General features: G+C 36.9%; 1 protein-coding gene across 3 annotated transcripts in view; it reads left to right on the top strand.

Moving 5' to 3' along the window:
* The window catches only part of SATB2 (SATB homeobox 2), a 190036-nt gene that overhangs the window by 115493 nt on the left and 56284 nt on the right, over positions 1-18259 (top strand). For all 3 annotated transcript variants that reach the window (XM_032755048.2, XM_058439896.1, XM_032755047.2), the window contains one exon: positions 14850-15062. In XM_032755048.2, coding sequence (XP_032610939.1) covers positions 14850-15062 — 213 coding nt within the window. The remainder of the gene's footprint in view (positions 1-14849; positions 15063-18259) is intronic.

Genomic DNA, 18259 nt, shown 5'->3' on the forward strand with positions numbered 1-18259 from the left:
CCATATTGGCGAGAGTGTATTCTTTGCCAAGGACCTAGACTCCTGGAGGTCTGTCTTCTCCCATATAATCCTTTTTGTCTATTTTTATGGATTAATGATTTTTCTTTGGCGTTGCCATCTTTCAAGTGCCAAGTTATAAAAGGTCTAATTGAAGCATGGAACACATTTTATTATTTTCCTCCTGCCATTAAATTTGTAAGATGGCTACACCTAGAAAGAAACATTCACTTTCAATCAACATGAGCTTGAGTTCATGGGCCAGCCTGGAGGATATCAAATGGAAACTGCGTAGGAATGTATGAGTATTTCCTTTTAAAATTCTGCTTTTAATTTAGGAAAGGTTTTCATCCCTCTGGGATCATAACCTGTTGTGTTTAAAGCCCAACCTAATCAAGGTAGATGGTATTGACAGAATGACATAGTTTGAACTTAAGCAGGAGGTCAGCAGGCAGATTGTTTTTTGCTGTATGTACTGTAGTCACTAACAGCAGGACTGGGCAGCTGGTTTTACCAGCGGCATTGTTAAATGGAAAATATGGTATATTATGCCCCATAAAACCAACCATAGATTTTCCAAATGTTTAGACTTTTTTGAGTGGAGTCAGACGTTTATGGATGATATAATGACTTGTCAGCTATAATAAACAAAAATAAACATTGTAGCATATCCTCAGTCTATTGAATATTTTCCAGAAATAGTTCATGATCTCTATTATTCATATATCATCAAATTCAATAAAAAGCATTTTAATACATTTTGTCACCTTATATTTTGTGTTCCTGGATTTGTGCTTCATGGTTATACCAAGAACAAATCGTGTATGTGTGTGTGCGTGTGTGTATAAAATAAAATAATATGTAAACATTTACAAATAAAGCTGGAACTGTTAAAAAAAAAAAAAACCCTGCCCAGTTTTTCATGTTTAAGATTTCCAGATGAAAAACTTAAATTCATAATAAACAACATTTCAAATGTCAGTTCTCCAAAGAGAAACTATTAATTACCTTGTTATGGCTGATTCATTGTCCCCATATCATTTGATGATATAAAATAACACAGTTAAGAGAATAGAGCCGTATTTTCAAGAGCTTCTTTTTAGTTTATTTTTTATTTTAATAAATATGTCTTTTAAGAACATAAAATGTATTTGTTTGATAAAATGATGCCCTATCCACACTTTATGACAAGGACATGGCATCTGCTGGAGTCAGCGATAGACAGCCTTTTGCCAATATGATTTATTTATTTATTTATTTAATTTTTATCCTTACATTTCTCTTTTGGTTTGCTAACAAAAACATACATGGTCTAAACTAGGAACATAAAATTGAGTCACTTGTTCTGGGCTAGGGATACAGCACATTAGAGGTCATGCAATGCCAGGATATGGGATCTCCAGCATGAGACTGAGACTAACGTGTTTCTAGACACAGGGTGTGGCAGAGCCTTGTGTCCTGTCTGTACCATTAGGTCATTATGACCTTGTATAAAATACATTCTGAGTATCACCACTCTTTTTTTTTTTTTTAAGCTAGTCTTTTGAAAGATAAGATTAGCCCTGCTTTCTGTCTCTGAAGACTTTTATGGCAAATGAGACCCAGTGAAAACAGTAAGGTGAAAGTGATAAGGCATTTTCTGATCTGGTCATTAATATTCAGGCAATCCCATGATACATTTCTAAGCACTTTAACCTGTGGCCACAAAGTGAGATGGATGGTTTTACACTGGAGGAGCCTCAGGCAGATAACACCCCTGCTCTGTTTTTGATGCTCCCCCGCCCCCACGCCACCCACGGTTTTACTTCTGAAAGCCTGCGTCTGCTGTTAGGCTTTTCCGTTAACATCTCTCCAGTTTGGGCTACTGATTTTCTCTGCTCATCCTGGCAGCGATGGAAATGCTTACCACCATCTGATGGGTACAGGAGGATGACAACAGGGCAGCTCCCAGCCTCCTGTAGTAGTGACAGCTCTGAAGCATAACTTCCACTCCAGAGCACTCTGCAGGACCAGGTTGAAGCTGGGACTTAGCTTGCGTTTCTTCTCTTCCCTGTCCTGCTTCTCACACTTCCTCAGCAGTTTCCCTTGGAAGTCCATCTTAATAAATCACTTGTGTGGTAGTCTCTGAGGATCTGCGTTTTATCCCAGATTATAGATCCATGCCATTTCCAGCCTAATTGGTCATGCCATAGGGTAGTAGTTTGGGTAAAACCTATCTATAGTTTTATGTGTACTTTCTCTGCAAATCAAAAGCCACATGTTGTTATGGCACTAGTATAGAATTTTTTACTCCTTTCTTTTGAAAATATTATCAGTGTTACTGTTTAAAACCTATGCCCCCTATAGCTCTGCAATTCAATGGGTCAATATTGATATTGTCCAGACTGACTTATGGATATTGAATGTGGGGGAAGAGAGAGAGAAAATGAATAAAAATGAGACAGAAACAGACGTTGGATGTAAGGCCTTATGAGATTTACCAAACTTGACTTAAATGAAAACTGTCCTTACTGGGTCTAAATGGTGAATTATGTGATTCTGTGGCTTTGAGAGTGGCTTTGGCCTTTGGCCCTACTCCTCCTGTGCTCCTGCAGTGATGCAGATAGTGTCTGTGGGAATAAGCAGCTCTATCAGGTTTCCTTTTTTTTTTCCATATTCGTTCTTGCTTATATCCTGAATTTATTTTAGTGCTGACATAGTTTGACTTACTAGGCCTATGTACATGAAATATGTTGCTTGACTATTTAATTTGTTTACATCTTTGCCTTTTGACAGTGTGATTATGAATTCCAACCTTAAGCATTCTTTTGCCCTTTGTTACTTTGTGGACTTTAAAAAATTAATCAGGGATTTATGCCAGTATGGAAAGGTTTATGACAGTATTTTAAGACTTAATATTACTGAGGGATGGTTGTAGAATGCCCACTGACCTATAATAAGCATGATTTCATAAAATATGTACAGCGAATCTTCCTTAATAGATAAACTATTCTCTAATTTATTTGAAAATCCAATGACCTACATATTCGTATGTTCAGAAATACCCTTTTACTAACATTGTTTCTCCTCTGAGACCTTCCATCTGAGCAAATCTGTTAAATGAAGTAGAGGAAGCTTTGATCCAAACTAGGCTAAATCCAGTGAAACGGATGCCCTGTCACATGTGAATGGGAGCATTAGAATGCCAGAAAAGGGAAATTAGGTGCGATCCTCATATCTTCTCTATACCACTGTCTCCTTACCTTGGTAGCAGAGTTCAGGAAACATCCTTATGCAAGGAATTAGCAATAAGAAGACTGTATCATTTGAAAATGAAACATTTGCCATACTCATTATTTATGTTGTGTGGGTTTTTTTTTCCGCCTCTAGCAGATCATGCCATAATTAAGAAAGTTTCAGGTTCATTTTGTGTCTCAGGTAGTTCTTCTGAGCCGGTTCTTGGAAGCATGTTTTCAGTTGCAAGTACAGATATGTTTTGCAAAATGTGCTATTCTTTTGTAACAGTAAGTCTCTAATTTGGTATCTTGCTCCTTCAGTTCGTTGAAAAAGTCGCAGAGTTACACAATTTGCAACCTTACATCAAAGGCCTTGCTTGGGAAAGCTGTGCATCCTGGTCTTATGTGATAGAGAACAGGATTTTAAAAATCCTTTGGGAACTCCTTTTGTTGACCTGTCCTCATTTGACTACTTTTAGTTTTTATGAGACTTTGCAAAAAAATCTTCAGTTTACTCATCAAAGCCACATCATTTGAAGAAACTTAAGACAAGGATCATAAATACAATTTATGAAGTCACTCAGCAACTGGAGAATGTTTTCAATGGACTGGAAAATTAGATTGAATGATGTATCAGGAAAGCTGACAGTAAGGTCAACTGCTAAAATGTAAACATTCGTGTGAAATGGCATGGCTTTTGCTTTTATGCCCTATTGACACAGTGTTTATAGTATAGTCATGCCCCAAATTATTAAGGTTAAAAATGACTCAGGACTTACTAAACATTATATTTTGAAGTGTCACAGTTAAGAAGTGATATGTAGCAATAACATGAAAATCCTGGCAACCAAAATATTTGGGAGTCTGAGCTTCAGTGTGTTACCAGTCAGTTTTTTGGAGTAGAAACTTCTCTTTTAACTCCTTTGTTTGAGTTATACATATTGTCATAACTCATAGAGTAATAGAACACAATGTAAATCCAGGGGTCTTGACTCCATGGTCCAGTGAGCTGGTTATAAAATGACAAGGAAACCTGTGAAAAAAGGAAGTCCACCCACTGAAAGATGAGCTGTAAATATGAAATGCCGCAGATCAAGCATGAACCCGTTATTGAGTTTTGAAGTAAATAATATACCCTCTTTTGATTTCAGAACATTAAATTAATAAAGTGGGAAGAGATGGCCCTGGTTGCTTCATAAAATAGTCTTTCATTTCAGGATCACTGGCTTGAATTCATAGATTTACAGATTATAATAATATTAATATCTCCCAGGATAGCAGTGTCTCAAAGTTATTAGATTGCTTGAGGGCAGCCCTGTAGATAGTAGGTTCCCTTTAGTTCCCCTTGCACATATAAGACTATCTGTTGTTAATTGGCACCTTTTTTAGGCACTCTCAGCCACAAAACATGGATTGGTAGGTCAGAGGGCTCCTCTAATCAGACTTGGGGAGATGATGGCTTTGTTTGTGCTCAGCATATAGAGAAGGCTATAGCAGCTGTCAAACATATGCAACTCTCCTCTCACTTCTAAATCCACCTGAAGTAGAGACTTGTATGTAAAAGAAGACCTTTCTTTTCTCCCTCCTTCACAAAACTCATGCAAGAGAATCAGAAGAAGCAGACATGATGACATACTGGTCTGTCTTGTTCTTTGTTTCTTTTTTTAAGACAGAGTCTCTCTCTGCCACCCAGGCCCGGAGTTCAGTGGTGCCATCTCTGCTCACCGCAACCTCTGCCTCCTAGGTTCAAGCGTTTCTCCCACCTCAGCCTCCTGAGTAGCTGGGACTACAGGCATGCACTGCCACACCTGGCCAATTTTTTGTATTTTAGTAGAGATGGGGTTTCACCATGTTGCCCAGGCTAGTCTAGAATTCCTGAGCTCAGGCAATCGCCCACCTCAGCCTCCCAAAGTGCTGGGATTATAGGCGTGAGCCATCACGCCCAGCTTATCTTTTCGTTTCATCTCTGACCAATGTGCAAAGTCCTTAAAAATTAGTTACCAGACTCATTATAGAAAATTCAGGCTTCTCTGTTTTTACTAAAGAAAACTCACTTTTGGTAAGTTTTATAAGCTTGTTTCACCATTCTCTAACGGGGAATGATTGACTCATTTCACACAGATAGAGGTCTCTGTCCTCAATGAAGACTTTCACCTCTAGTGAGTATATTTCAATAGAAACTTGCACTTTTTTGTTTTATTGTTTTTTTTCTTGTTTGTTTTTAAATGGAAGTCTTGCTCTGTCACTCAGGCTGGAGTGCAGTGGCATGATCTTGGCTCACTGCAACCTCTGCCTCCCGAGTTCAAGTGATCCTTCCACCTCAGCCTCCCAAGTAGCTGGGATTACAGGCATGTGTCACCATGCACGGCTAATTTTTTTCAGTATTTTTAATAGAGACAGGGTTTCCTCATGTTGGCCAGGCTGGTCTTGAACCCCTGACCTCAAATGATCTGCCTGCCTCGGCCTCCTAAAGTGCTGGGATTATAGGCGTAAACCACCACATCTGGCCGAAACTTGCACTTTTAATGTGAAAGTCCATTGTTGTATTATTTAACTAGTCTCCCGAAATTCTGAGTGATGTTATATTTACAGTATGATTTTTATTAAAAAAATACAAGGAAACACTAGCTTTAAATCCTGTTATTTATATATTTTTAACCATTGCTTAATTAAAGCAATGGTTAAAAATATATACAAGGAGTTTTCCTTTCATGGTCATTTATTGAAATGATGACCATTTTGCCTTGGGTTAATTACATATTTGCTCAAATAAAGTGAAGGAAGTTTAAAGGCCAGAAATGCTGAGAGAAAAATATAATTGTTATCAATTTGAAATTACTAGGTTGTTTCAATTCTATATTCAGTTCTGTGTCTAAAATTGTCAGTATAGACTACAGAATTTACTTCCAAAGTTCTCTGACTGCAATACCTATAAGAAATACTTTTTACATCATGAGCTGGTACACACCCACAGATGAGCATGTGCACACACATCTGTATGTCTGTCTCTAGCTATATCTCATTTCTACCTCTCCCTATCTGTATATTTCTAAAGCAAAGGCTTCATGAAAGAAAAAAATCCTTCATGGAACAATGCTCATACCATGTATTAAACACTTTGGTACTTTCTAAGGTTTTTTAATTCCAATTCATAATAAAAAGTTATGATATGCTAAATTATGGTCCAGTAATAATTATGACTCATGTTTGAACAGTGATACAGATTAAAGCTGATTTTTAAAGATAGCAAAGTTACTTAAAGAAAGTTGTTTTACTTTTCTGAAGTATAAATTGAATATCTTAACTTAGTGTTATCTAGAATATTCATGTGGTCATTTTGCATCATATAATTTATTACATTTTTCTTTATACCCTTCTGTATGTCAAATAGTTTTAATTATTCCACTTCCTGAAAGTTATTTATATTTTCTGCCTTCTCTATGAGAAGACATTTAGCAAAATATAACTAGAGTGTCTTGAATATTTAAAGTTGTAGATGTAAAATAAAAATTGTACTGTGATGTTTATGTACTTATTCATCAAATATTAAGTATTCAGAAACTATACTAGGCATCCTAACAATGGCTAACATTGAGGTATCACATACAGTTAGAAGCTCTCTAGGGGACCCTATAAGGGAAGCAGAATTATTTTAGTTTTATAGGTGAGGAAACTGTGCCATAGGGAGATTAATTGATCCTTGTCTGGTTAGAGCCCAATTTCGAATCCAGCAAGTCTGACTTCATGACTCACACTCGTAACTACTTTATTCTCAATCATTTCTGCTACCACAGAGTGGAAGATGAAGGACATAATCCCTTCTTCAAAGAGGTACAGGGGTAAACAGACTTTCAAACCAGTAATCCTTTTGTGAAATCATTAGGACTGTGACGTGTCCCATGTGCTATGTGAGAACAGATGCTTTTGACCCTGAAGGTGATTAAAACTAATGCAGAAATATTTCAGCAGGAAAGAATAATATTTTATAACTGTTTTAGAAAAAGTCAGCTCAAGTGTTAATAGACTGCTTTGCTTATATCTGAAGGCATCTGATACATTTCAGATATAAATATTCAATAAATGTATTTGTTTTGTTTTAGGAAAGTACTATTTTTGCCAATGTTTTGACAAAGTAGCCAAAGCTAGTAAATTTTTGGGGCAGGTTGCCAACAGTTGTTTTACAGAACATTCATGGAAACTAGGAATAAGAAGGGCCCAGAACTTTGTGAATGAAATAGTCATAGTGCCAGGTACTTGAGGTGTGAGTAGAAACCATGTATGTGCCCAGAGCTGAAGAACACTACTAGTAAAACGTTTCCAAAGGGAACCTGTTCAGTTCTGTTTGCTTTCACTTTTTGGTGCTAATGTGTTTTATAAATTTTGACTTGGATTGTGCATAGCCTCTTATTCCAGTACCTAAGACTTCCTAGAGATACCAAGGAGGAAGGGATAATCATTACATAGATTAAGTACGCAAAAACAAACAAACAAACAAAAAACAGTAAAGTTGCCAGGAATCTGGTCTTGGCTAAGTTCCTCTATTGTACGTGCTCAAATGTGGCTTGGTCAAAGGTATTGCAGTTAAGGGAACACAGACTGTTTTGGCTTCAAGAATGCTCTGTTGTATCTACTCACTTTGTGTTATGTGGGTACTGAATTCTGATGTGAAAGTTGGCACAAGTGAAATTTTACTGTATCCACAAAAATCAAATCTGTGAGACAAGTGTTTTACTTAATAAATTATAGACTTAAGGTGCCTGAAATATTTGCTCTAAAATGAAGTTTGCATGACCCAAAATTTCAGTTTCAATTATCTTGTTTTCAGTAGGCTGAATGAAAAGATCTTGAGTATAATGTGAGTCATGTTTTCAATATGTAGACTGCCAGGGCCTGCTGCTAGCTGTTCAGCAAAGATAGGACTCCCACTCCCAGAAATTTAAAAAATATGCATTTGGTGCCTTCTTAGAACCATTCCTATATATTACCAACTGGCCGCAAAGTGCAAAATATGCAGATTCTGCCCCCAAGGAGTTTACTGTATCATGAGAGGAAGGTTTTATAGTAGCACAGTGCAAAAGATGTCTCATAAATGTGAGGTAGAACTATTGCTGTTTTGGTTCAAAGGAAGGAGAAAGTATTTCCAACTGCAGTGTACATACATATACACATGTATACCTAGTCTTTTAGTGCTTTGCAGAATATATCTCTATAGTAACAACATTTGTCTGCAAATGTTACTTTTGTATATGCATTTATATTTGCAGAATACATTAATTCCCTTTAGATGCTCAATTCTATCCACCCCATCCTACAAAAATGCCACATGCATAGGCTGTCTTTCCTAATAAAGAAATATTGTAATAAAAGAGAGGTTTTATTAAACTCATGCAATAACGACATATTCTTTGAGGATTTAACACATCATTTTTAATAACAAAAATCAAATTGTCATTGTTGTGCCCTGTATACCTTTTATTCAAATCAGACTAAGTACTCTGGCTTCATGGCTAAGCAATGCTCTGGGGTGCAGGGGATGGGGTGAGTATTTTTAGCATTACACAAATGAATTTCAGCAGCCAGATTCATAGTGGGGTTGTAGATTATGAATACAGAACCCAGGGAAACCTGTTAATATTCGTGAATCAAGGGGGAAATACCTCTCATGAGTATCTAGAAGGAAATGAGAGACTGGAGGTTAGGAGAGAAACGATTTTGTTGGGTCAGCTTTCAGGTAGTAGGATACCAGTACTTTCTGCAGCCATGTCGCTGATTTAACCGCTTTGGCTAACTCTGAATTGACCACTGAAATTTAAGAGTTCATTTTGTGTGATTTGACTAGGTTTGATATCACATAGTTTTCTTAAGAGGCTACCAGTTTTTTGCTTTTGTGTCAGCTGGACACAGATATTTCAGAATTATGTGAAAATTAAGGCTAGCAAGCATACAAAAGGGGTGAAACATGAGGAATAAGGGACCTTATTTGGAAGAAACTTTTTTTTTTTTTTTTTTTTGACATTTCAAGGGAAACGTGATAGGTTATCCAGTTGCAGGGTGGATGGTTGACCCATATGAGTGCCAAGGCTCCTTCCACCTCTAGCCTTCTGTAATTTTAACTGTAAAATGGGAGGATGTGATTTGTTTTAACTTTACTGATTGGTTATGACACTATTTGTTTAAAGCAATATATAATTATGAACTAAAATACACTTTCACTAACATGTTCTGAATCATATACCTTTAAAGAGATGTAACTTGATTTCTGAAGAGGAGTATCATCCCAGAATTAATAATTAAAATGTAATATGAGGGGATAGGGCTTATTTTCTCTATCTAGTCCAAATGTTTCTAAAGAAGTGCTCAGCGTATGATTTTACTTTTAGCATAGGAATCAGAAGTACATCTAAGCTGTCTTTGGGATTTACATGACATTTGAATATTTATCTTTGTTCACATTGGAACCTAACACTTTCCTACTATATGCTTTCTATGATAAATGAATATTTTTTGGATCAAGTTACTTCAAAAGGTACATGTTTTAGTAAATAGATGAACATTGCAAGTTACCATTTCTATCTCTCATTTCAACTGCCACAAACAGAAACAAAACAGTCTCTAGCTAGCTTGAGGCTTTTTCCAAAGGGAAGTACTAGGGTTTGGCTGGGCCAGTTTCCTCAGTACACACCTGGTGTATATCACTTTAAAAAATAAATTATGCCTCATTAAGTTACAATTAAATGGAATCGTGATCATTTGTTTTTCTGGAAGGAAGATGTTTTGCATATTGAAAGCCTAATTTGTTGCAGGTGACAAAAAGGCTGAACAGATTATCTAATATCACTTCATTTTGGGGGTTAATGTTTGCTGGTTAACTTGTGTATACTCCAGTAGTTCAGAATCATATTAATGTAGACTCTTATTATATTTTTGCTTCAAAATATCTTCTACCACTTTATCAGTTTTTGCACTTTATTTTACAGCTTGTAAGGAAACAGAAGCTTGTCTTGGTATTCTGGAGTAGGCATGTGCTTTCTTTCTTCAAATGTTCTAATACTCCCCAGTTTCACAGGCTGCCCAATATTTATCGTAACTTTATATCCATGTACTATCTATATTTAAAGAACTAAACTTAGTTCCAGCTAAGTTAAGTCTTACCTCTTCCAATTTTGTTTTCCCTGAATCCTGCAGTTGATAATACTTTCTCCCTCCTTTGAGCCAAGGTGACACTAGTTCTGGCTTGCATTGATGATGCTTGGCATGTTTTACATTGTGCTGTTATAATACCTTCTCCTTCCCATCATATGGTAAACTCCTGGGAAGCAGAATCTGTGTCTTATTAAATCTCTTCATCCCTCTCAGAACTTTGTATTCAATCATAAATAAGAAATGAATTAATAGACTGATCTGTTATTTTTTTGAGGCTATGTATATTGAATTTGGGGGTTCCCTAGATAATCAATGGGAGATAATGGATTTAGGGGCTCCTGAGGTAATCCATGAGAGATATAGCCTAATCCTAGAGAGTTCCGTATGGTCTGAGAGCCATAAAGAACAGACATCTGTTAAAATCTAGTCAGTAATGACTTTAACTGTTGCTGTCAGGAGTGGCATGTCAGGCTCAGCATTCCTAAAACCTGGCCCAGGTGTGAGTTCTCTTATTGCTCTCTTCCAGGGTTAAAGGCCCATCAAAGGTAATTTCTCACCTGTCCCAGACAAGATGTCAAAGGCTAGTGCAAAAACTTGGAAGTAGATTTTATAGACCCAGTCATGATAACGTTTCCCAGACTTTTCTGAATATCAGCATATATTGTACATGCTAACAATTTGGGACAAACTATATAAATTGTTAAGGAAGTATGGAAATCAAAAGCTCATTGACACAGAAAGTACAGACTCAGAATCTGTAAGGTCATTTAATTTGTTATAAAGAAATATTTTAAAATACTAGAAAAAAATAAGGGCATTAATTTTTCATTAAAAAATTAGCCCCAATTCTTTCTTTTGTTGTAGAGGTAGCAAGCAGGCTAAATTATGAGCAAGCTAGATGGCATTATAATAAGTTATTGCTCATTTCATACTATGAATTATTTTGCTTTTAATGAATATTTTGCCAAACTCATGTATTCTTTGGTGGTCCTGGAAATTATATGAAGCTTGCAAATGTTAATTAGGCTATGGAAAAGGCCAACTTCCTTCTTTTTCCACTGACTTGTAACCCAAGAATTATTTTGGAGAGTATCTCTCTACCTTGTGCAGATGTTTGTTCTGCTCCTTTTAGTCAACATGTTTCCTGGTCTTACATAATCTCGGCTAACACTGTGGAGGGAATTGTTTTAATGTGTCCCTGGAGAAGGTTCTGTTGCCTACGATGAGGAAAATACTTAATGATCACTTTACTCAATACTTGCAATATATTTTAATATGATTACTGATATGAAAGTTTAATAAGCTATATCCTGGTTAATTTATTAATTTCCCTCCATTTGCACATTCTCAATATTCATGACCTTTCTATTCATAAAAGTGCATCTTTTTTTCAGTGCCCAGGTGCCGTGCCACATTTTCTGTATCCCAGGCTGCATAATGGGAATGTCCAAGTGACACCACCAGCTTGGCTGGTTGATAATTAAAATGCCAGATGACATAGTGGCAAGGGCTTTAGAAATATTTATGTGAGATAAATTATTAATTTATGTTCTATTCAAGACAGTTTCAATATAATAAACATTTACTTATCTTGATAATTAGGTGGGGTGATTTGTGGTGTATGAAAGTTATGCTGTCTATTTTCTTCTGATTTTTTTCTCCTCTGATGATTTTCAACTAACGAAATAGACTCACTTTCCATTTATAAGCATGCAGAATTTGCGCTACATTTTTTAAAAATCCCAATGTAAATAGTTAAAAGCACATAAATAACTCAAGTGAAAAAGACTCAACAAAACAACTAAAAGTCTTGTGCCCACCAGTGAGCCACTTGTTATTGAAAATGTCTGAGGTGAAAAGAATCTGCTTTGGGACCATAGCTACACAGATGAGAGTTTTAGTAAATAATTTAAAACAGTGTTCCGATTCTCTGGGGATAATATGTGTAGGTGACACTGGCTACCTTGTTTATTTAAGACTTTATCTTCAATTAGGCAAATGAAACAGAGGAAACAGTATATTCCACCACCCTTTAAAAATACAAATATTGTGTCTCTTTCACCTCAGAAATGGATGAGCAGTCATTCTCAAGGATACTTCATATTAATTTTCCTTGGAGATGGATTAATTTCCCTGTAAGGTTTTCCAGTATGTAAAAAATGTAGTAGAAGAAGCTATACAGTTTCAAAATGGAAAACAAGAAACAAATTAAAACACTCTGCGTTTTTAAATTTTTTTTATTGATTAAAAATGAACAAACATAATTTTGAGCCATGGTCCATTAGAACAATAGTTTTGTTATGTCACTATTTCGTATCCAAAATCTTTCCCATAATAAACTCCACAACTTGTTAAAATAATTTCACAGGGAAAGAATAAGTTTATAAACTTTGCCTTTGAGATCTCTTGAGTATAATCATAATAACTAAAAGAATTTATCCATGTTGACCCTAAAACTCCTTCAAATTTTAGTAATTTGAAATTTATTGAAATACCAAATTTATGAGAGTGAAAGGGAGAGGAAGATAGTAGAGAGAGGAAAAAGACCAACTCATCCTTTATATGCAGAATTTATCATTAAAGAAAACTCAAAAAATATCAATCTTAGTGTTTTTTACTGGTATTGAAAGTTGAAATGCACTTTGCTCTTGCTTCTCTGCATATTCATTTGAAGATTTTTATCTTCAAAACAAATTCATTATGAATATTTCAGGTTGCTTAGTGCAAGTGGAAAGTAGGATAGCTTTAGGCAGAACTGACTTTTAATTTCAGAGAGTCGATACCTAGATTGTATCACATTTTCTGGAAGATAAGTGTCTCACTCGTTGCTTCTAAAAGCATGACAAGAAATCTGGATTGTTTTAAGAATCATGTACCAGTTGGTTATTTTTACATATACATCCTACCTTGTCCCCTTCTTGGGCATGCATGCACGCACGCACACAGACACAGATGCACACATAAGACACTGATCTGTAGCTTTTCTACCAAGTATTACTTAGAATTTCTCTAATCAAAGTAACATGACACCCAAATTGTGAAACTGTCAGATGACATAGTACTTTTAAGTTCCTTGTAGTAAAATTGACTATGTGATGTTCTGAGTGGTGATTGCTTCCTTGGAGTGCTGTGTGATGCACTTCCTATAACTGGCATTTGCTTCACTATATTATAATGCATTGCTTTATTTTAAAACATTGCCTACCTTTCCCTGAAGATTTTTGGACAACTAGAGATAGCATATTCCTCTTACATCCATTGCGTTTTCATATTTAAGCCACATATTAGAAATCTGATAGTGTTTCCTTTGCATTAATTTTCACCTGAGTGGAAACGTCTTTGGCATCTGTTTTACTTTACTACAGTTAAAGAAGTGACTTTTCATGATTTGAGTTGCCCCATCTGTTCTAAGATACGGGATTAACATCTCAGCTCTTCCCAGGGGGATAATCCTAAACCCTGTTCTTATACTGCTCTGAGAAGCAACATATTAGGTGGGAATATGAAGTGATGTCTCTGTGTGATAATCCAACAAGTGTGCAGAATGGAAATAGATCTGCACTTACCCCCAGTATGACCATGTCCCACCTTAGATCTCCAGCCCTTTTCTGGAGTCCATACTACTTTTCTCTAGACTTGGCAGCATTTTCCTTTTCTTTGTGAATTCTCTGCACATGAAAACGCTAATTTCCTATTTAAATCTTTCTATTTGGATGAGTCACACATTCAGAAAGTATCTGGGCCTATCATGGCATTCCATGCACACTGTTGTTACGGTGTGCTCAGCCCCTTGCCAGAGGTGACTTCATTTTCATTGCTTTAATGGTGAGATTAGGGTTTCCCGCATAAAGATATCTCATAAAAGATTTGGGTGCCCTTTGTACATATGTAAGGATAACTATTATGTGTATAGATTGGGAAATTATCAGAGGGTTAACACAATTTAGCCATTTGCTTTGTGTCTTTTTTTTTTTTTTGCATAAGAAATATCTCTATTGAAAACAGTGGCCGGTCATACAGAAATTCAGCCAATTTTTTAAAAAATTGATGTAAATCTACCATGCTGTTTAAATGTCGAAACTAAATTTACCAAACTTGGCAGATTTGTAAAGCTAAGCAGGACTGCCAAGTGTTCCCAGTTTCAAGCAGAGAGAGTTCTAACAGTTCCTGAAATACTTGTAGGAGGCACCTGGTGGTAATTGCAGTTTCACAATTCTTCCCGAGTGCCTACCTTGCTAGCTGGCATGTCTGTACACTGATGATTATTACAGTGATGATAAAGTGTCAGAATAGAACAGTCCTAAAATAATGCATATCCCCCGGAAGGCAAGCACATTGCCTTCATATCGGAGAACCCTAAGGAATTAGTGTGAGGTTCTTGACATCACAGCGAGCTGGTTAAACCAAACAAAGGAGGAGAGGAGTGGAAGACAGAAACCACACACATATACCTGCAAATGTGACTTGATCTGTTTTTTTCCCCCATTTAATCAGGGATTGTTGTCTGAGATTCTGCGTAAGGAAGAAGACCCTCGGACAGCCTCTCAGTCTCTTCTAGTAAACCTGAGGGCCATGCAGAATTTCCTCAATCTGCCAGAAGTGGAGCGAGATCGCATCTACCAGGATGAGAGGGAGCGGAGCATGAATCCCAATGTGAGCATGGTCTCTTCGGCCTCCAGCAGTCCCAGCTCCTCCCGAACCCCTCAGGTGAGAAACTTGCTTTCTGTATTTTTCACTCTTTGTCTTGGAAACATCTTGCATTCACTAGTTACTGTGTTTTCCCTCAAACACTGAGAGACATAATTCAAGGATTTCTTTCCCTTTTTTCTTTTCTTATTTTATTTTATTTTTATTTTTTTTGAGATGGAGTCTCACTCTGTCACACAGGCTGGAGTGCAGTAACATGATCTTGGCTTACTGCAGCCTCCGCCTCCTGGGTTCAAACAATTCTCCTGTCTCAGCCTCCCAAGTAGCTGGCATTAGAGGCACCCACCACCATGCCCAGCTAATTTTTGTATTTTTAGTAGAGATGGGGTTTCACCATGTTGGCCAGGCTCTTCCCGAACTCCTGACCTCAGGTGATCCACTTGCCTTGGTCTCCCAAAGTGCTGGGATTACAGGCGTGAGCCACCGTGCCTGGCCAATTCAACAATTTCTTAATCTGCTGAACATGTTGGTCAGAGGATATGAACTTCTGACCATATATGATCCCATACTGTATTTCTGTCCCTTTAGGAAGTCCCATTCTTCCATACGTGGTAGGTGAGGGGTAGGAAGGTAGGAGTGGGCACAGGGGCGGGCTCTAGGATGTTTATACATAGCTGCTCAGTTGCCAAAGAAGGAGTTAGGGCATTTGTGTTGAAGCTGAGTTTGCATAGCAAGCACACTGCTTTCCCTTAAATTGTATGTTTATTTGGTTGGGCTGGATGGGGTGGAGGTGGCTGAGGGCAGGAGGCAGAGGGTAGTTTAAGCTCTGTTTTATGTAATCTGAAAAAGACAAAATGGAGGAACACTTGCAGTGGAAGCATACATATGCAGTGTCTAGATCAGAATGACTGAGATGTCACTCAATGATCCTTTAGAAAATGATGGTGGAAAGGTAGGCCTTAATTATTTTCCATCCTAGGATGATCTCCCCACAGAATTTGGTGACTTCCATTCTTCCTCTCCACACACTTGAAAAGTATTCCTTTCTTAGGCCCTCATGCAAGTGTATACATCTAGTAATGTGTGCTTCAAGACTCCTGACTCAAGGGTCAAGGTCTCAAGGCAGTCAGGGGTCATTTCTAGTTCACATCCAAGCCCACTCATTTCTGGCCTATCCGCTATTTCCCCTAAACTTTTACTACTCGATAGATTTATGATAAGGCCAGTCCATTCACTGTTGCTACGATAGTTGCAGGTTCTGTCTGAGTGCTAATTCTCAAAACCAATATTTAATGGGTATAAATTTTTTTTGTTTGTTTTTGAGAAGGAGTCTCATTTTGTTGTCCAGGCTGGAGTGTAGTGGTGTGATCATGGCTTACTGCAACCTCTGCTTCTCAGGTTCAAGTGATTCTCCTGCCTCGGCCTCCTGAGTAGCTGGGATTACAGGCACATGCCACCACACCAGGGTAATTTTTTGTATTTTTAGTAGAGGTGGGGTTTCACCATGTTGGCCATGCTGGTCTCGAACTCCTGACCTCAAGTAATCCGCCCACCTCGGCCTTGCAAAGTGCTGGGATTACAGGCATGAGCCACCGTGCCCAACCTAATTTATACAAATCTGAAAAATGGGCGGTTCAAAACCGAAAGTTGTTTTGCTTAGATATTATAGCTTTGGTTTTGCGTTTTCTGATAAATTCTAAGGAACTAATTAAGCATAGAAGCAGAATTGTATTCTAGTAGAAATATTTGAGCTTTTTCAAGTATATCCATTTTTTCACACATTTTAACTCTTTTTATATTTTTGTACTCTGCAATAAACTTTTAATTGAAGATTACTTTCTATCATGCACTGCCAAATTGTGTTACTTACACTTCAGTCTTTAGTGAATTATGAGTTTTAGTTACTGTTTGAACCAAAAATAAGTCTCTTGACTGCTTACTTTGGATGAGTATAACCAAGCATTTTTATTTATTTAAAAAAAAATCTGGGGACATACATACTGAGCTAGTAAGTTGGGCAAGTTGTTAATGTGCACTAATATTTACTTCTGCTAAATTCATCAATATTTTTGCCACTTTTGAAGCCCATTAAACCATTATAGAAGAGACCAGCCATACTTCATGGCCGTTTGACAAGGCAGCTCTTCTTAGAAAGTTACTTCTACTTGTTAGAAATTAACACAGGTCTGTGTGTTTGTTTTCAGCTCTTTTATACTATTTTCCTAACAAGATTATATATCGTAGGCACCTCTTCAAAGACCTAATAGCTTTCAGTGCCAGACCGACTTACAAGGCCACACAGTTAGGGTCAGTATTTTGCTTATTTTGACCAGAATGCCATCTAGAAAATTCATAAAGATGCCCTTTAGGGATAGGTGTAGCAGGGAAATCTTTTATTTAATTTCACAGTTTTGATATTTTTGAAAATAAATATTTAAACATGTTTTTGAGAATACAGTCATGGCATTGCATTTGTACATTCTCTAGAATTGTCTTCTTTTTCTCTTCGGTAAAGATTGAGATAGGAGAGTATATTAAAGTCTTTTAAAACACTTCATGATTACTGACTTAAAATTCTTTACAGGCATATCTCAACAGTAAAGATCGTAGTACAGTACAGATTTTATTGTGAGAACAAGTATTAGAGGAGTACTCACTGACTCAGCCTTTTAGTTGGAGTCAACAATTTAGTGCACACAGGCAGCTTGACACTGATGCAGGGAGATTATTTTCTGGACCCCCTCTATACTTTATTAGCAGCTGAAAAACAAATTGAAGAAATTTGAAATTTGAAATTATACCTCCAGTCTCTTTTTATTTCTTCAGCTGGCCAGCATTCCTTGGTGTACTTAATAATGACAAAACAATACTAAGATAAGAATGATCATTTTTTAAAACGCTTACCGTGTATTAGGTATTGTGAACATTTGGCATGAATTCAGTTGTCACCATTTTATGGTATTATGCCCATTTTACAGATGAGGGAACTGAGGTTTAGATGGATTCAGTAACTTGTGTAAGGGCACATGGCTGAGGGGTTTCGTCTTAGCCCTCATGGTTCGAGAGAAGACTTGACCAGTCAGGTAGGATGAAATAGTCAGTGAGGCAAATTAAGAAAACTGAATTGAGAAAGAGTATACATGCTATGCTAAAACATTGCCTTAAGAGGGAAAGCACTGTGGGTTAACTAGAAATTTTGAGCAGAACAAAGAGTTTATTTTAAAAAATTACAGATAATTGGATTTTTAATGGGAAAG

Source organism: Hylobates moloch, unplaced genomic scaffold, assembly GCF_009828535.3.
Source record: "Hylobates moloch isolate HMO894 unplaced genomic scaffold, HMol_V3 SCAFFOLD_1, whole genome shotgun sequence".
Classification (NCBI taxonomy): domain Eukaryota; kingdom Metazoa; phylum Chordata; class Mammalia; order Primates; family Hylobatidae; genus Hylobates; species Hylobates moloch.